The sequence below is a fragment of the Cryptomeria japonica genome, chromosome 8 (genome assembly GCF_030272615.1).
Source record: "Cryptomeria japonica chromosome 8, Sugi_1.0, whole genome shotgun sequence".
In the NCBI taxonomy this organism is placed as follows: domain Eukaryota; kingdom Viridiplantae; phylum Streptophyta; class Pinopsida; order Cupressales; family Cupressaceae; genus Cryptomeria; species Cryptomeria japonica.
This window is the reverse complement of record NC_081412.1, coordinates 311,005,465-311,018,986: the sequence shown is the minus strand read 5'-3', so window position 1 is coordinate 311,018,986 and position 13,522 is coordinate 311,005,465. Positions and strand designations below refer to the sequence as shown.

Genomic DNA, 13,522 nt, shown 5'->3' with positions numbered 1-13,522 from the left:
TTTGGAACACTTATGCTAAAATTGCAAATATGCTCTGCATTCTGAATGTTTAGATAGGCACATGCTGGTCGTTGTACATCCATTTCAACTTTTTAGGTTTATGATAGAAATGGGCATTAAGATTATATACACTTTATATGGGAAGTTAAGGTGTATGGTTACTGGCATATGATGGGATCATAGTTCATTTAGTAATGATGAATAATCTTTGCGAAATATATATAACTATTAGAAAGCTTATTTTTCAATTTCAATTGATGTAAGCAAGTGAATTAAAGATTAATTCTTGTTTTATAGCTGCAATCATGGAGGTTTTTTTGGTCTTTTGTATCATTTGTTTTATGTTTGTAATGTTACATTGTATTGGTTATTAGTATTGATTGTAATGCTGTATTGTTGCAATGCTGCAATGTTTAGTTCTATAAAATGTATATGTAATTTAAAAATAAACATGTAAGCATTTAAATTATGTAAAATAATAATAGAATTATCTTATGATGAAATAAATAAAGTGTATTATATGAAATGGCAATGGATTATAAAGGAGAAAATTGCTCTTACCATGGAAAACCATAATTTTTGTGAGGCATGAGGAAAACTATATGTTCACAACATGGTAGTATGAACACAAAAAATGTTTTAGTAGCGACACAAATTTTGTTAGGAAGGGTTGATGCCACTATTGTCAAGTTTTAGCAGCAACATGAATTTAGATAGGAATAATGCGAAATTAGAGAGATATGTTGGTAATGTGAATATCATTTCTAAAGAGGAAGGGTTGATTTTAACTAGTAAGGGTTGATGCCACTAATGTCAAAAACATGTTCTCAAAGCATAAAATGTAATGAGAAGATACAATGTCTCAAATCTATATTTAAATGTTGAAAAAATGGGAAGAGTGTAGTAGAAGGTAGTGGAAGGCATGATAGGTGGGAGAAGATATGATGCCTCCAATGTAAGAATGACAATTAAGGAATGGATGGTACAAAGTGAGAAAGATGACTCCTAGTATGGTGCAATAAAAAATTAAAGGTTCGATATGGGCTTAATATGAAACTCTAAGAGTGTTTTATATAATGGAGGGTTTCATGTAAGTTCTAAAAGTAATGTATGACATTACAATATCAACAAGTAATTAATATTGATTCGCCAATATAAACATCATAGCATGGTAAATGTCATATGCATGATAAGAAACCTATATGACAATAGGAAACACACAATAAACATGTAAATATGTATGAAAAGAGTGGAAAGCAATAAGGTAATGTAAGTAAACAAAGCGAAAAAGGAAATAGAGATAAAATCAACTCAAAATATGATGTTAAGAAAATAAGAAATTAATTGAGAAAGGAAAATGTGAATGAAAATGGGGCATATAGAAGAAAGAGTGGATATAAACAAAGGAAATGTATACATATAAAAGCAAGAGAAAATGAGATCAAAATGTCATAATGTAAAAATTAATGATGGTTATGGTCATATTTGTTAAATGTCACAATTTTCTATGTTTTAGAAGTTTTAAGAGTGTAACCAAATTCATAAAAAAATTAAAAATTCATATTGATAGTCTTTTATAACACTTTTTAAACAGTTTAAGAAATGAAAGTGGAGGTGAACAATGAAATGTTGTTTTTATCTATTATATGTGAGTATTTTGTAAGTTTGAGAAGTTTTAAGAGTGTGATCCAGATTGATAAATTTTTTAAGCAATCTATATTTATAGATTTTTTTTTAATTTTTTAAAATTATTTTTTGAGAATAAAAGACAAGAAATTTTTTTTTCTTTGTGTGATATGAATATTTCCACACCATTTTAATTTCAAATTATGTTTTGTGCATGCCTTGATATTCATATTTTCTAGTGTATTTTTAATCCCATGTGGTTGTAGTATTTTCTACCAATGGTCTCTCTCTTTTATATAGCTATATTCTATCTACATTAATCTTGCTAATTTTTATAGTTAGGTTTTTTGGAAGTTGTAATTGTTTGGATATTGTTGCGATGAGTTCACCTTCCATGACATACTATTATGTAACAATCATTTTCAAATGTTACACTATCATGCTACATGTCTAGGATGGTGAATCATGATGAATAAAAAATTTGAATGAGTCTTTCAACTTTGGAAGTTCTCATTGTTCAATCCTAATCTTATTTTTTAATGTGTCTCTCAATTTCTCCCTAGCTCTCTATCTATTATTTTTTAGGCATTCTACAACACTCTTTTAAGCATTTTTTTAGGGGTGGGGTGGTGCGGGAGGAGAGGGGAGAGTTGAACCTCATGAGACAAAAAAGCACATGACCTAAAAATAGAAAAACACTCTAGGTTTATATTAATTATAATATTTAATATTAAAGTGATTTATTTAATTAATTAAAATTAATTAATTAGGCGATTTGTCTATTCTATTCTAACAATCCTCTCAAATTTAAATTAGTGAGAAGCTAAAACCTAATGATGAATTCAAGGATAAATGCATGGATAGGTCTTGGTTATAATGTCTTTAAATGAAGTACTTATCTATAAACAAATGAATTTCTCTTAAAATAAAGAAAAAAAGTAAACTTCATGGAAAAAAATTCTCCTCTAAAGAGGGAAAATGAAATAAATGTGCACTAGTGAAAGAAGAAAGGAGGATTTATATACCTATATATAATATGACCCCCTAAGGATTGCTTTTCACATACGTATATAAAAAATGTCCCCCAATAGGAGAGAGAATATGGGAATATGAATCTCCCCATAAAGAAATAACTCATGTATTAATGAAAATGTGAAAATGGAACACATTCTATTGTTTGCAAACAATATTTATCTCTTTAGGAAGAAATAGATCAATTAGTGATTAGAGAAGCCATTCACATGAGCTAGAGGAATATGGAATCCAAATATAAATGCGCGTCTCTAAAAATTGCTCAAACATTCACATGTTGGAATAAGAAGATGTCAATTCTGAATCCTATGAAGATTGATGTAGAAATCGATCGAAAGACAATAATGATCCATGATGTGGCTATTATGAAAGGAGAGATGAATGTCCTCAAAATAGTCTTCGAAATTTGTAATATGAGACTCTACAGATAAGGATGATATTCTAATAATAATAATCCCAAGTAGTTTTGTTCGGGAGAGAATGAATATCCCATTGTATTGAATCAATAGGGTCCATGGATGTCATGGTATAAATATGATTAACAAAAATAGAAAATAGAAATTGAGTTTCGATCTAGGAGGAATAAGAACAAGGAGACAAGTCTATGAACCATTGAAATATGCAAGACTTGTAATATATTCAAGCTCCTCTAAAGTATCATCATCAAAGGTATGCTAATTACATTATCAAGGTAAATGTGTAATGCTCGCCAAAATAGCCTAGAGAAATATAACAAACTAGCATGCAAATAGAGATAAATTTGTTTTCATCATCTATTAATGCAACATAATCAACTAAGTGCACATATGAATTAAACATCCTTCTACTAAATATGCCCATATTCATATCAGGCACACTCATAAGATCACATTACGCAAGCAAAATAATTACAATATATCAATAACATTCCCTGGGGTATCTTAACACCATTACATAAATTTATATTAAGAACATAACATCATATTTACTTCCATGAACCAATACATTCCATGCATTACTTTCTATCATTTACTTCTTACAAAGGCATAATAGAACATCCATTTACTCAACTACCATGAATACATTCCAATGAGATACAATCACCATTAAGACCATTTAGATTCATTTTAAGAGCACCAAACCAAGTGTTCCTAAATCTCATTATCTTGCTAAACATCCCTATCCACTTCAAGAAATAACGTACACATCCAATAAGTGCTAAGTGCAAAACTATATTCACTAGTAGAAATATGGCAAATAAATGACTAGGTGACTAAAAATTTTAGTCACGACAAGTAAAAATGACCAAATTCTAATCATTTTTTGCAACACAACTAATATATATGTATATATACATATATACACACATATATAGATATATTTATATTTACACATACATACATACATATATGCATGTATGTGTGTGTGTGTGTGTGTGTGTGTGTGTGTGTGTGTGTGTGTGTGTAAGTATATGTATATGTATATATATGTTTGTGTGTGTATATATATATATATATATATATATTACATACATTAAAAATTAAAAATATTTATAAATTTATAATATAATTTTTAAATTTTCCAAGTGCAGAAGAAGAGTAGGGTAAATAAGGTTGGTGTGTTAAGGTAACCCTCAAACTCTACTTGCATTTCCAAATTTATATCAATCTTTATTGTTTGATCATTGTTGTTACCAATTTTTACACCTTTCGGCTAAAAATAGCCTCCCATGAGGTCTTCGGCCATTAATGAGAAATTTAGAGGAGTTAATTGTTGAAGGAAATTAAAAATTTCTTCAAAAATCCTTTGATTATGCTGTTAAAATAAATAAGAGATGGGGAAAAAGTAATTGAAATTTTAAAAGAAAATGAAAATTTCCATTATTAATTGGTTAGATTTAAAAGGCATAAAGTTTCAATTTATTTGTTGGAGGGAAAAAGAAGAAGAATATTTGTTGGAGGGAAAAAGAAGAAGAAGACATGGTCAAAATTCTTCATTGACCTAGCCTCAAGAAGCTAAACTTGAATTTGGAAGTGGAGTTGAAGTCAATGTTGCCCTACTTTTTCGTAAGGAAAAATGAACAGAAAATTTCACTAAAAGATGGTGGCCACTGGCCATGAATGGATGAACAAGTTTTAAAAGTGTTAAGGCATGAGGAGTTGGATCATAAGAAAGAGCATACTTTACAACAATAGTTTGAAGGAGAAGCAGAGTGAGAGCATCAGAGACAAAGAGTTTTGAAGGAGAGGAGGTAGGCATCAAAGCAAAGCCCACAATACCCTAATGTTTCCATTCATTGTTAAAAATTGCTTTCACTTTCATGAGTTTTTTTAAACTATTTTTAAAGATACCTGTTCATAAATACCATTAGCCGTGCCATTAGATAGATTGAAGTTTTCAAGGGTTCTTATTATTGTTCGTACAAGCGATAGAATCATTGTGTTGAAGGGAGACCTTGTTCACTGTTTTCATAAGGGATTTCCATTGTTTTACAAGGGTTTTACGCCATCTTCTCATGATTAGTCCATTGTTAACCCAAAGTAGTCATTGCCAAGATTTTAATAAATGTTATGTAGAGGAAGACCAATGCTTGAAATAGGGATGTCAAAAAGGTAAATCATAACAAAGGTGTTAAGGACAATGATCAGAGAACATAAAGAACAGAGGATATGAATAAGGACGGGTGTATACACTATCATATCATGGAGAGCTATATAAGTTAAGATCAAAACAGTAAAAGTTTGTAAAATGCAAGAGCATATGACAACGTAATAGCATTGAAAAATAGCAAACCAAGAACAATCAATGCAGCACCATAGTGACTATAAAGATTCAACCAAAACATAGTCAAGGAAGACTCTATAAATGTTTTAAAACAGTGAGAAAATGTGTGTAAAATAAATGACCAAGGCATTGGGTACAGGGTAGTGTGAATTAGTGTTGAAACAAGGTAGAAGACCTTACTGGGCATTCATGTCTTAATTATGAAATGCTGCAAGTTCCTTTCTTACGATCTCTATTGGCCACAAAAGACCACTTTCACTGTCATTAATTCTTTCTCTTTTCACTCTCAAACTTGGACTTATTATGCAATAGTCTCTAATCTTGCTGTGACAAATCAAATATGACTATTTATCAATCATTTCTTTTTGCTGCTATTTTGAACGTTATCCATCTCATTTACAATAAAACTAGCTACTAAGGCTATCAGCACAATGACTATTTATATTTCATGACTTGCATTGGAGGGTTTGATAAAACTTCAAAGAGTTGTCATTGATATCATGCTCCTTCAAATCCCTTTCCATTAGGTTATTTTGATAGTTTGAGGTGACTATTCTAAGAATAATGTGTGTCTTGCAAATCATTCAAACCCTTTGTTTGTAGATTGTCTTATGACCTCTATGACAGTGGATGGTCACTTCACTATTTTTGTGAGTCTGGGATGTTGCAAAAATGTCTTTTGCTGCAACTTCATAGTGCATTTGATTGTTGTTTATTGCTTACAAAACTTTATGGGTTGTACATTAGCATCATTTTTGTCTCTTCAATTGTCCTAAACTATTCTCCAACATTTTAATCTCTTTTTATGGCTACTCTGTCATTTGGATGTCTTGGCATTAACATTGTCTCGATATTCATTTTTAGGGTTTGGACATTATTTTGTGTGCTCTAAGATTTCTTGTTAACCCTTTATCAACAAGTGTCCCTTTATCTTTCACTGTCTAATCTTTCTTTTGGCCTTGTGACAACATATTCCTTATGCGTGTTGTTGTACCTCTGTTATGTCCTTTGTTAGGAATATTGGTATCTTGTGGGTTGTTATTGTGCCACTATTTTGATCTTCTTTTTAAGTTGTTATAAAGACCTTCAATGACTCTTCACAACCCCTTGTCTTATCATTGAATCTGACCTTGTGAAGACTCTGTTTTGAATGTGAACTTCATTTTGTACTATGACAGCTACATGAATGTCTCTGCTATATATCCATAAAAGGATATCTAATCAAGAAAACTTTGTTACTGTCTAAATGTTGTCTAAATGAATGTCTCTGCTATATATGGGAGGACAATTAGTAACTGTAGAGGTTGCTAGAGCTCTCACAATGGGCGCCTCAAACTATAATGAGAACACCGACATAAATCCTGATATGCATGAAAACTTTGCAGTTGGGATCATTGTGTTTCTCTGCGCACTGATATCTTTATTGGATTTTCTGTCCATCCTGCCATGGAATAGCATCCAGAGGTCACATGAGCACCGCATAGCTAAAATACTGGCAAATATGGGATTGAAGAAAGAGTGTATAAAAGCATTGCCCTGCGTTATCTACAGTGAAGTGAGATCAGTTCTGAATGTTGCAGAGTGCCCCAACTGCTTGTCAGAGTTTGCAGAGGGAGAAATTTTAAGAGTTTTGCCAAAGTGCAGGCATAGTTTTCACAAGGATTGTATGGATAGATGACTTGTTTCACACTCGTCCTGTCCCTCTTGCGAGCATTCTCTTGTTCAGAGCACAGAAAAAGAAGATGAGAATACATATAGGAATTCACTGGTTTTGAAATAGAATGTATCATAAATTCATAGCTATGGAAATTGGAATTATGGGTATAACTTTGGCTGTGTTTGTCAACAATTTGCAAAGCCGTTAAAACATGTTTTACGTGAAAATTCTCTCGGTCTGGTTGGGATGTCACAAAGAGGGCTTTTCACTGTATATGTATACTATAATATGAATCTGTTATTTATATAAACATGTACTTTTTTCAATTATATCGTGTTGCTTGTGTTTTGTTTTTTTAACAATACAATACAAATTTATTTTCCTTCATGTGGTAGATTTTGGGCAGATCGGGACCAAGCAAAGATCGTATGTTATATCTGAATCTTTAGCCTTGCTAATCAAGAAGAGCTTTCCAACTTTTGGCTGTGTCCTCAGTATTTTCTCAATCACCATTGCAAACGACAAATCTAGACTTAGATTTATCTGAAATGGGACACATCCTCTAAAACCAAGAACAATGACAAAAAAAAACTCCATGGAAACGAATACTTTTTTCAGAAAAAACATCAATGCAACATACCCACAATAGAAACTTCTTCTCATTCCACTAAAGCATATTAAACAAGATGAGCTGAAAAAGTTAACCAATGATTTTGTCAATGAAATGGTCTACTCTTTCTTTTCTTCTAAAGATGCTTTGAATAGGATTAATCCAACATTCAACTTTATAATCTATTTTTTGATCATGCATCAATTTAGATCCAAACCCAGTTGGTGTAAACAAAAGACAATGCATTCTAGTTCTACAAAATCTTGGTATCATAAAAAAAAATAGTCATCAGATATCATATAACTTTATTCTATGGCTCTCTCATTTTGATGATGGATCATAGAATATAATCCGAAATATTGATACAAATAAAATTTTACATAACAAAATCCAAAAGCACATGACATAAGTTTGAATACCTTCTTGCAAGGAAGCCAGTTGCACCAGTGACTAGAATGTTTTTGGCCTCAAGAAAATCAACTATACCCAGGCCATTATACAATGAATGCTCCTTCACTAGTCCATTTATTTCTTTGATAGTTAGATATGAGAATTTGTAGCTCTAATTGTAAGGAAGCTGACTGAATTTCTTCTTAGCTGATATAAACGTAAAGAATGCCTAGAAAAGTGAGTGCCATGCTTGGAGAGCTTATGCTCCAAACAGAGCTTCTTAGAAGAAGAGTTCAAAGAAGAATAACCTTGATACATCAGCTTCATAGCTTCCATATTGATTATTATTCCTCATATGTACTCGAGGCAAAGGAGTCAGAATATATATAAGATTTTGGAGTAAGCTGGGTGTGAGAATTGCCCTCCTGCACTATTTAATGTTTTCAACTATTCCCAACTGTAAAGATAAGGTGGTGTAATGAGATTATAAAGCCTAGTCAATTTAGCAACTAGTTACTATTTATTAGGATTTTATTGGAGTGGTAAATATTATTTACGAGGGCCAGTAAAAATCATATGTTAGCAACTAGTTACTATTTATTAGAGTAAAGCATCTTAGTTCATATATATTTATTGATGTATAAAAGGATAATCAAGGAATCTTACATTCTTGATGTCTAAATGTTGTCACAAAACTTTGTTACTGTCTTAGAAACTTTTATTCGCTATCCTCAAGGCTGTCATTACAATATTATAGTCTTCATTAATCTTTGGTTTACCTCTATAACAATTTGATATGATTCTTCATCTAGACTTCTTGACTGATGTATGAATCACTTGATGTTTAGGCTAATTGATCTAGCACACTTTGTTTCCATTCACACGCTCTTATTGACTATCATGATCTCTTGACATTGCCACTATTTATGATTGTATTGTACTTTTATTCTCTTCTGCTCCATCATCATTACTGTCCTCTGTCTATAGCCTTGATCACTAACCTTTGTGGTTAGTTTTTTCTGCTCCATTAACAGTGTATTGGCTGTGATTGTATTTGTGCCTTAGATAACACTGTCATGTGATTTCTTTTACTGTTGTAATGTTCAATACACTTTATTCAACGCAAAGTATGGTTTTGTTTAAGTCTCAAACCATACCTCAACCTCTGTTTTAAGACCTTGAGACTACCTTCTTGATGCATGGACCTCTGCATGAAATTTATATGGGTCTAAGAGGAGTTACCCATGTGCCTCTTTGTTGTCATAACTTCTTCTTCATGTCCAAAGAACATACATAAACTCTTTCTTATTTTGGAATTACAACATCTCTGGAATTGCTTCTTCTACGTAGGAAATTCTTCATTATTTTGTGGTTTCCCTTATTTAGATCCTTCAACATAACAAATAGTAGCGGCATGCGTAGCATTCAACTCTATCAAATTACTCATTTCCTCTTGAGAAAGGGAATGAAATTGGATTGTTGTTAACATTTGTTATTCTCATGGACAGGTATTGAAGCACTTGCATGGATGATAAAGCTTGTTTGGATAGGACTTGGAGACTTTTGAAAAAGCAGGCAAGGAATTCAAAGTTTGCTGCAATGAATTTGAAGTCAGCAAGGCCCTCTACAACGAATTCAGAGGTAGATTGAAAACCCCATTGTTGAAAGTAAGTTGGTAGGGAACACAAGCATATTCCATTCTCAATAGGTAAACTTCAAATAGATGTAAGATAGATCTTAAAACAATGACTCACTCTTATTTTTGTTATGGTCTCTACTAAAAGTGACTACTTTCAACAATGTTTTGGTATCTATGTTTCTAGATTTATGTTTATTCTTGAAATCAGAAACTAAATTAGTACTGGAATGCACAATATTGCAGATGGATCAGCATCAAAGGTTGACTATGGATCAATATCATGCATATGATGAGAGAGTAGCTGACGAGAGGGATATGGACAAATATCCATTTCCATGTAATAATTGTCTTGGTGGAAAGGTGAAAAAAAGAAATGTGATTTATCGACATATGATAAGATTGTTGGAAACAATAATGAAGGAAAACTGAGAGGGGGGGGGGGGGGCGGTGAATCAGTTTTCACCAAACTTAAACAAATTAACCACAACTGTAGATATGATCATTAACAACAAGAATAAAGATAAAAACCACAAAAACAATACACATAACATTCATATTTTGACATGGAAAACCCGATTAAGGAAAAAACCACAATGGGAACCTACCCACAATATGATGATACTCTATAGTAGTATATGCAAATATTACAATGGGGAATGCACATGCATTCAGGCACACTTCGTATAGCTCACTGCTCAAATACAAGAGAGGGCTACAACTCCTAGAGGAAGAAAGGAAGGCTCACTGCCTTACAAAGATTGGACACCAATCCGGATTACATGAACTGAAAGAATAACATCTTCAATGCATGATCACAGTTTCGGTTAAGCACACTGTCTGCTCTGCAAATCTCTTATTCACTTTATCACTTTTCCGAAAGATCAAATGCTTGTTCGCACACACATCTTACATCTTACATGATTATGCGGTGAATCGGTTTTCACCAAACTTAAATGAATTAACCACAACTGTAGATATGATCATTAACAACAAGAACAAAGATAAAAACCACAAAAACAATACACATAACACTCATATTTTGACATGGAAAACCCGGTTAAGAGAAAAACCACAATGGGAACCTACCTACAATATGATGATACTCTACAGTAGTATATGCAAATATTACAATGGAGAATGCACATGCATTCAGGCACATTGCCTAGAGCTCATTGCTCAAATACAAGAGAGGGCTACAACCCTCGGAGGAAGAAAGAAAGGCTTACTGCCTTACAAAGATCAAACACTAATCCGGATTACATGAACTGAAAGAATAACATCTTCAAATGCTTGATCACAGTTTTGGTTAAGCACACTATCTGCTCTGCAAATCTCTTATTCACTTTATCACTTTTCCGAAAGATCAAATGCTTGTTCGCACACACAACACCCTCTAAGAACGCAGACACACATCTTACATGATTATTACTCTTATTTATACAAATCGTCAACCTTATTTTCAAGGTTGGATCAACTCATAAGACCTAATTACAAAATTACATCAAACAATACAATGTCGGTAAGGATATAGCATGGACCTAATCAAAACTCCAAACACGCAACACCATCGAATATCTCACCAAGATCATTTGTAACACGCAAGAATCATCGAGTCAACCAGAAGGTCGTATAACACGAAGAATACTACCAGACCAATAAAATCTTCAATAATGCGCACAACAATTAATGTGGACTAGCAACACGGATAGAACATGATCGAAAAGCATCAACAAGCAACATGAATTCCACCGCAACAACTCGGATTACTAGAATCATCATCATCTCTCTTCCAAAGCTCAAGAACACCAACATAGCTTACTAACAAACTGAAAGATATGCTTGTGAAGTTTCAAATCATGAACCACTCAGACTGAGGAAACACATGAATGTCCCAAAAACTCTCCAAAATCTGCTCAACATAATGAATCAATTCTAGAGCAATACAAACTAGAAATCACAACTCTGCAATACATAACCAACAGAAAAACCAGTGATCACATTGGACCTCGTAACTTGATCAAATCACCTTCTGGAGCACTGAAACTCATACTTAATCAACTAAAGATCCTAATCTCTGAATCCTTAAATCCGCATTAGCATATCTGCAATATACCAACCAAACCAACTCTCTGCAACACTAAAGCACAAGAACACATAAATATGTTGACATCAATGACAACAACACATTCCAACAACTCTAATATCTAAAAATCTCTCCCATTTGGCATTGATGACAACATATGAATGTGAAAAACAATCAATGAAAAGAAATAAATCAATTCCAACAATCTCCCCCTAAGATCATGCACACATAAATCTCTACCTTAGATAGATAAGACAATTTTTCACATGCTTCTCTCCTCCTTTGACATCAATACAAAAGGCTCATACAAAGCATTATTCTCTTTCCCATAGGAAGATAATCTCTCCCCCTTTGGATAAACTCACAAATTTGAACAGCTGAAACACACCACTAACTACTCCCCCTGAGTAGCAGCCTCACTCGTCAATCCAGATATCAGGATAAGACTATGAAGTCCATTCCATTGGATTGATGTATCTCAATGCATCTAGTTCACATCAAGAGGGACAATCACCCCTAAATTCTCTCTCATATACAAATGTGTCTGTAGGAAAAGGCTAATTAGTGAAAATATTTGCAATTTGTTCCTTTGTAGACACATACTCCAATTTGACTTGCTTATCACTGACTTTCTCTCCCATAAAATGAAACTTAATTGATATATGCTTTGTTTTAGAATGCGACACCAGATTCTTAGAAATATTGATAGCACTTGAATTGTCACAATATATAACACTAGGATCATTATAAATAACTCTAATATCCTTCAACATCTGCTTCATCCATACTACCTGAAAACAAATACCAACAACAATAATGTACTCAACTTCAACAGTAGATAATGATATAGCATTCTGCTTCTTGCTTGTCTATGAAACCATTTTCTTCCCTAGAAAGAATGCACCACCACTTGTACTCTTTCGGTGATCACCATCACCTACCCAATCGACATCAGTATAAGAACTTAAAATGAAACCATCACTCTTTGGATACCACAAACCATAATCAAGTGTTCCCTTCAAATATCTAAATATCCTTTTCACAACAGTAACATGACTTTTCTTAGGATTAGCCTAGAATCTTGCAACAAGACATACAACATTCATTATGTTTGGTCTAGTCTGAGTCAAATATATCAATCCATGAATCATAGATCTATACAAAGTCTGATTATTCTTTGGAGATTCATCATCTTTTGTCATCTTACATCTAGTTACCATAGGAGTTCCAACAAGTTTGGAATCACCTAACCCAAACTTTTTCAACAATTTCTTCATATACTTTGATTGAGATATGAAAATGCCTTTATTAGTTTGTGTAATTTGCAAACCCAAAAAGAATTTCATCTCACCTATCATAGACATCTCAAACTCTTTTTGCATATCATCAACAAACTTCTCACTCAAATCATCATCTCTTCCAAAAATAATGTCATCAACAAAAACTTCAACAATCAAAATATTATCATTATCAATCTTGAATTATAAATTACTATCAGTAGTACCTTTACAGAATCCCAACTCCATCAAATACTTGTCCAATCTGGCATACCAAGCTCTAGGGGCTTGTTTAAGTCCATACAATGCTTTCTTCAATTTGCATACCATGTCTCCTTCATCTGTCAATGCAAATCCATCTGTTTGTTCAATGTAGACTTTTTCTTCCAACTCACCATTCAAAAAGGTTGACTTCACATCCTTCTAATATACCTTGAAATTCTTA

At 32.7% G+C, this 13,522-nt stretch overlaps 1 protein-coding gene across 1 annotated transcript; it reads left to right on the top strand.

Annotated features, from left to right (window-relative positions):
* The first annotated feature begins 6,697 nt into the window (after positions 1-6,697).
* LOC131060580 (RING-H2 finger protein ATL8-like) lies at positions 6,698-7,099 on the top strand. Its single transcript, XM_057993872.1, has one exon. It carries the CDS (start codon positions 6,698-6,700, stop codon positions 7,097-7,099), a length of 402 nt encoding a protein of 133 aa, XP_057849855.1.
* Positions 7,100-13,522: the final 6,423 nt, after the last annotated feature.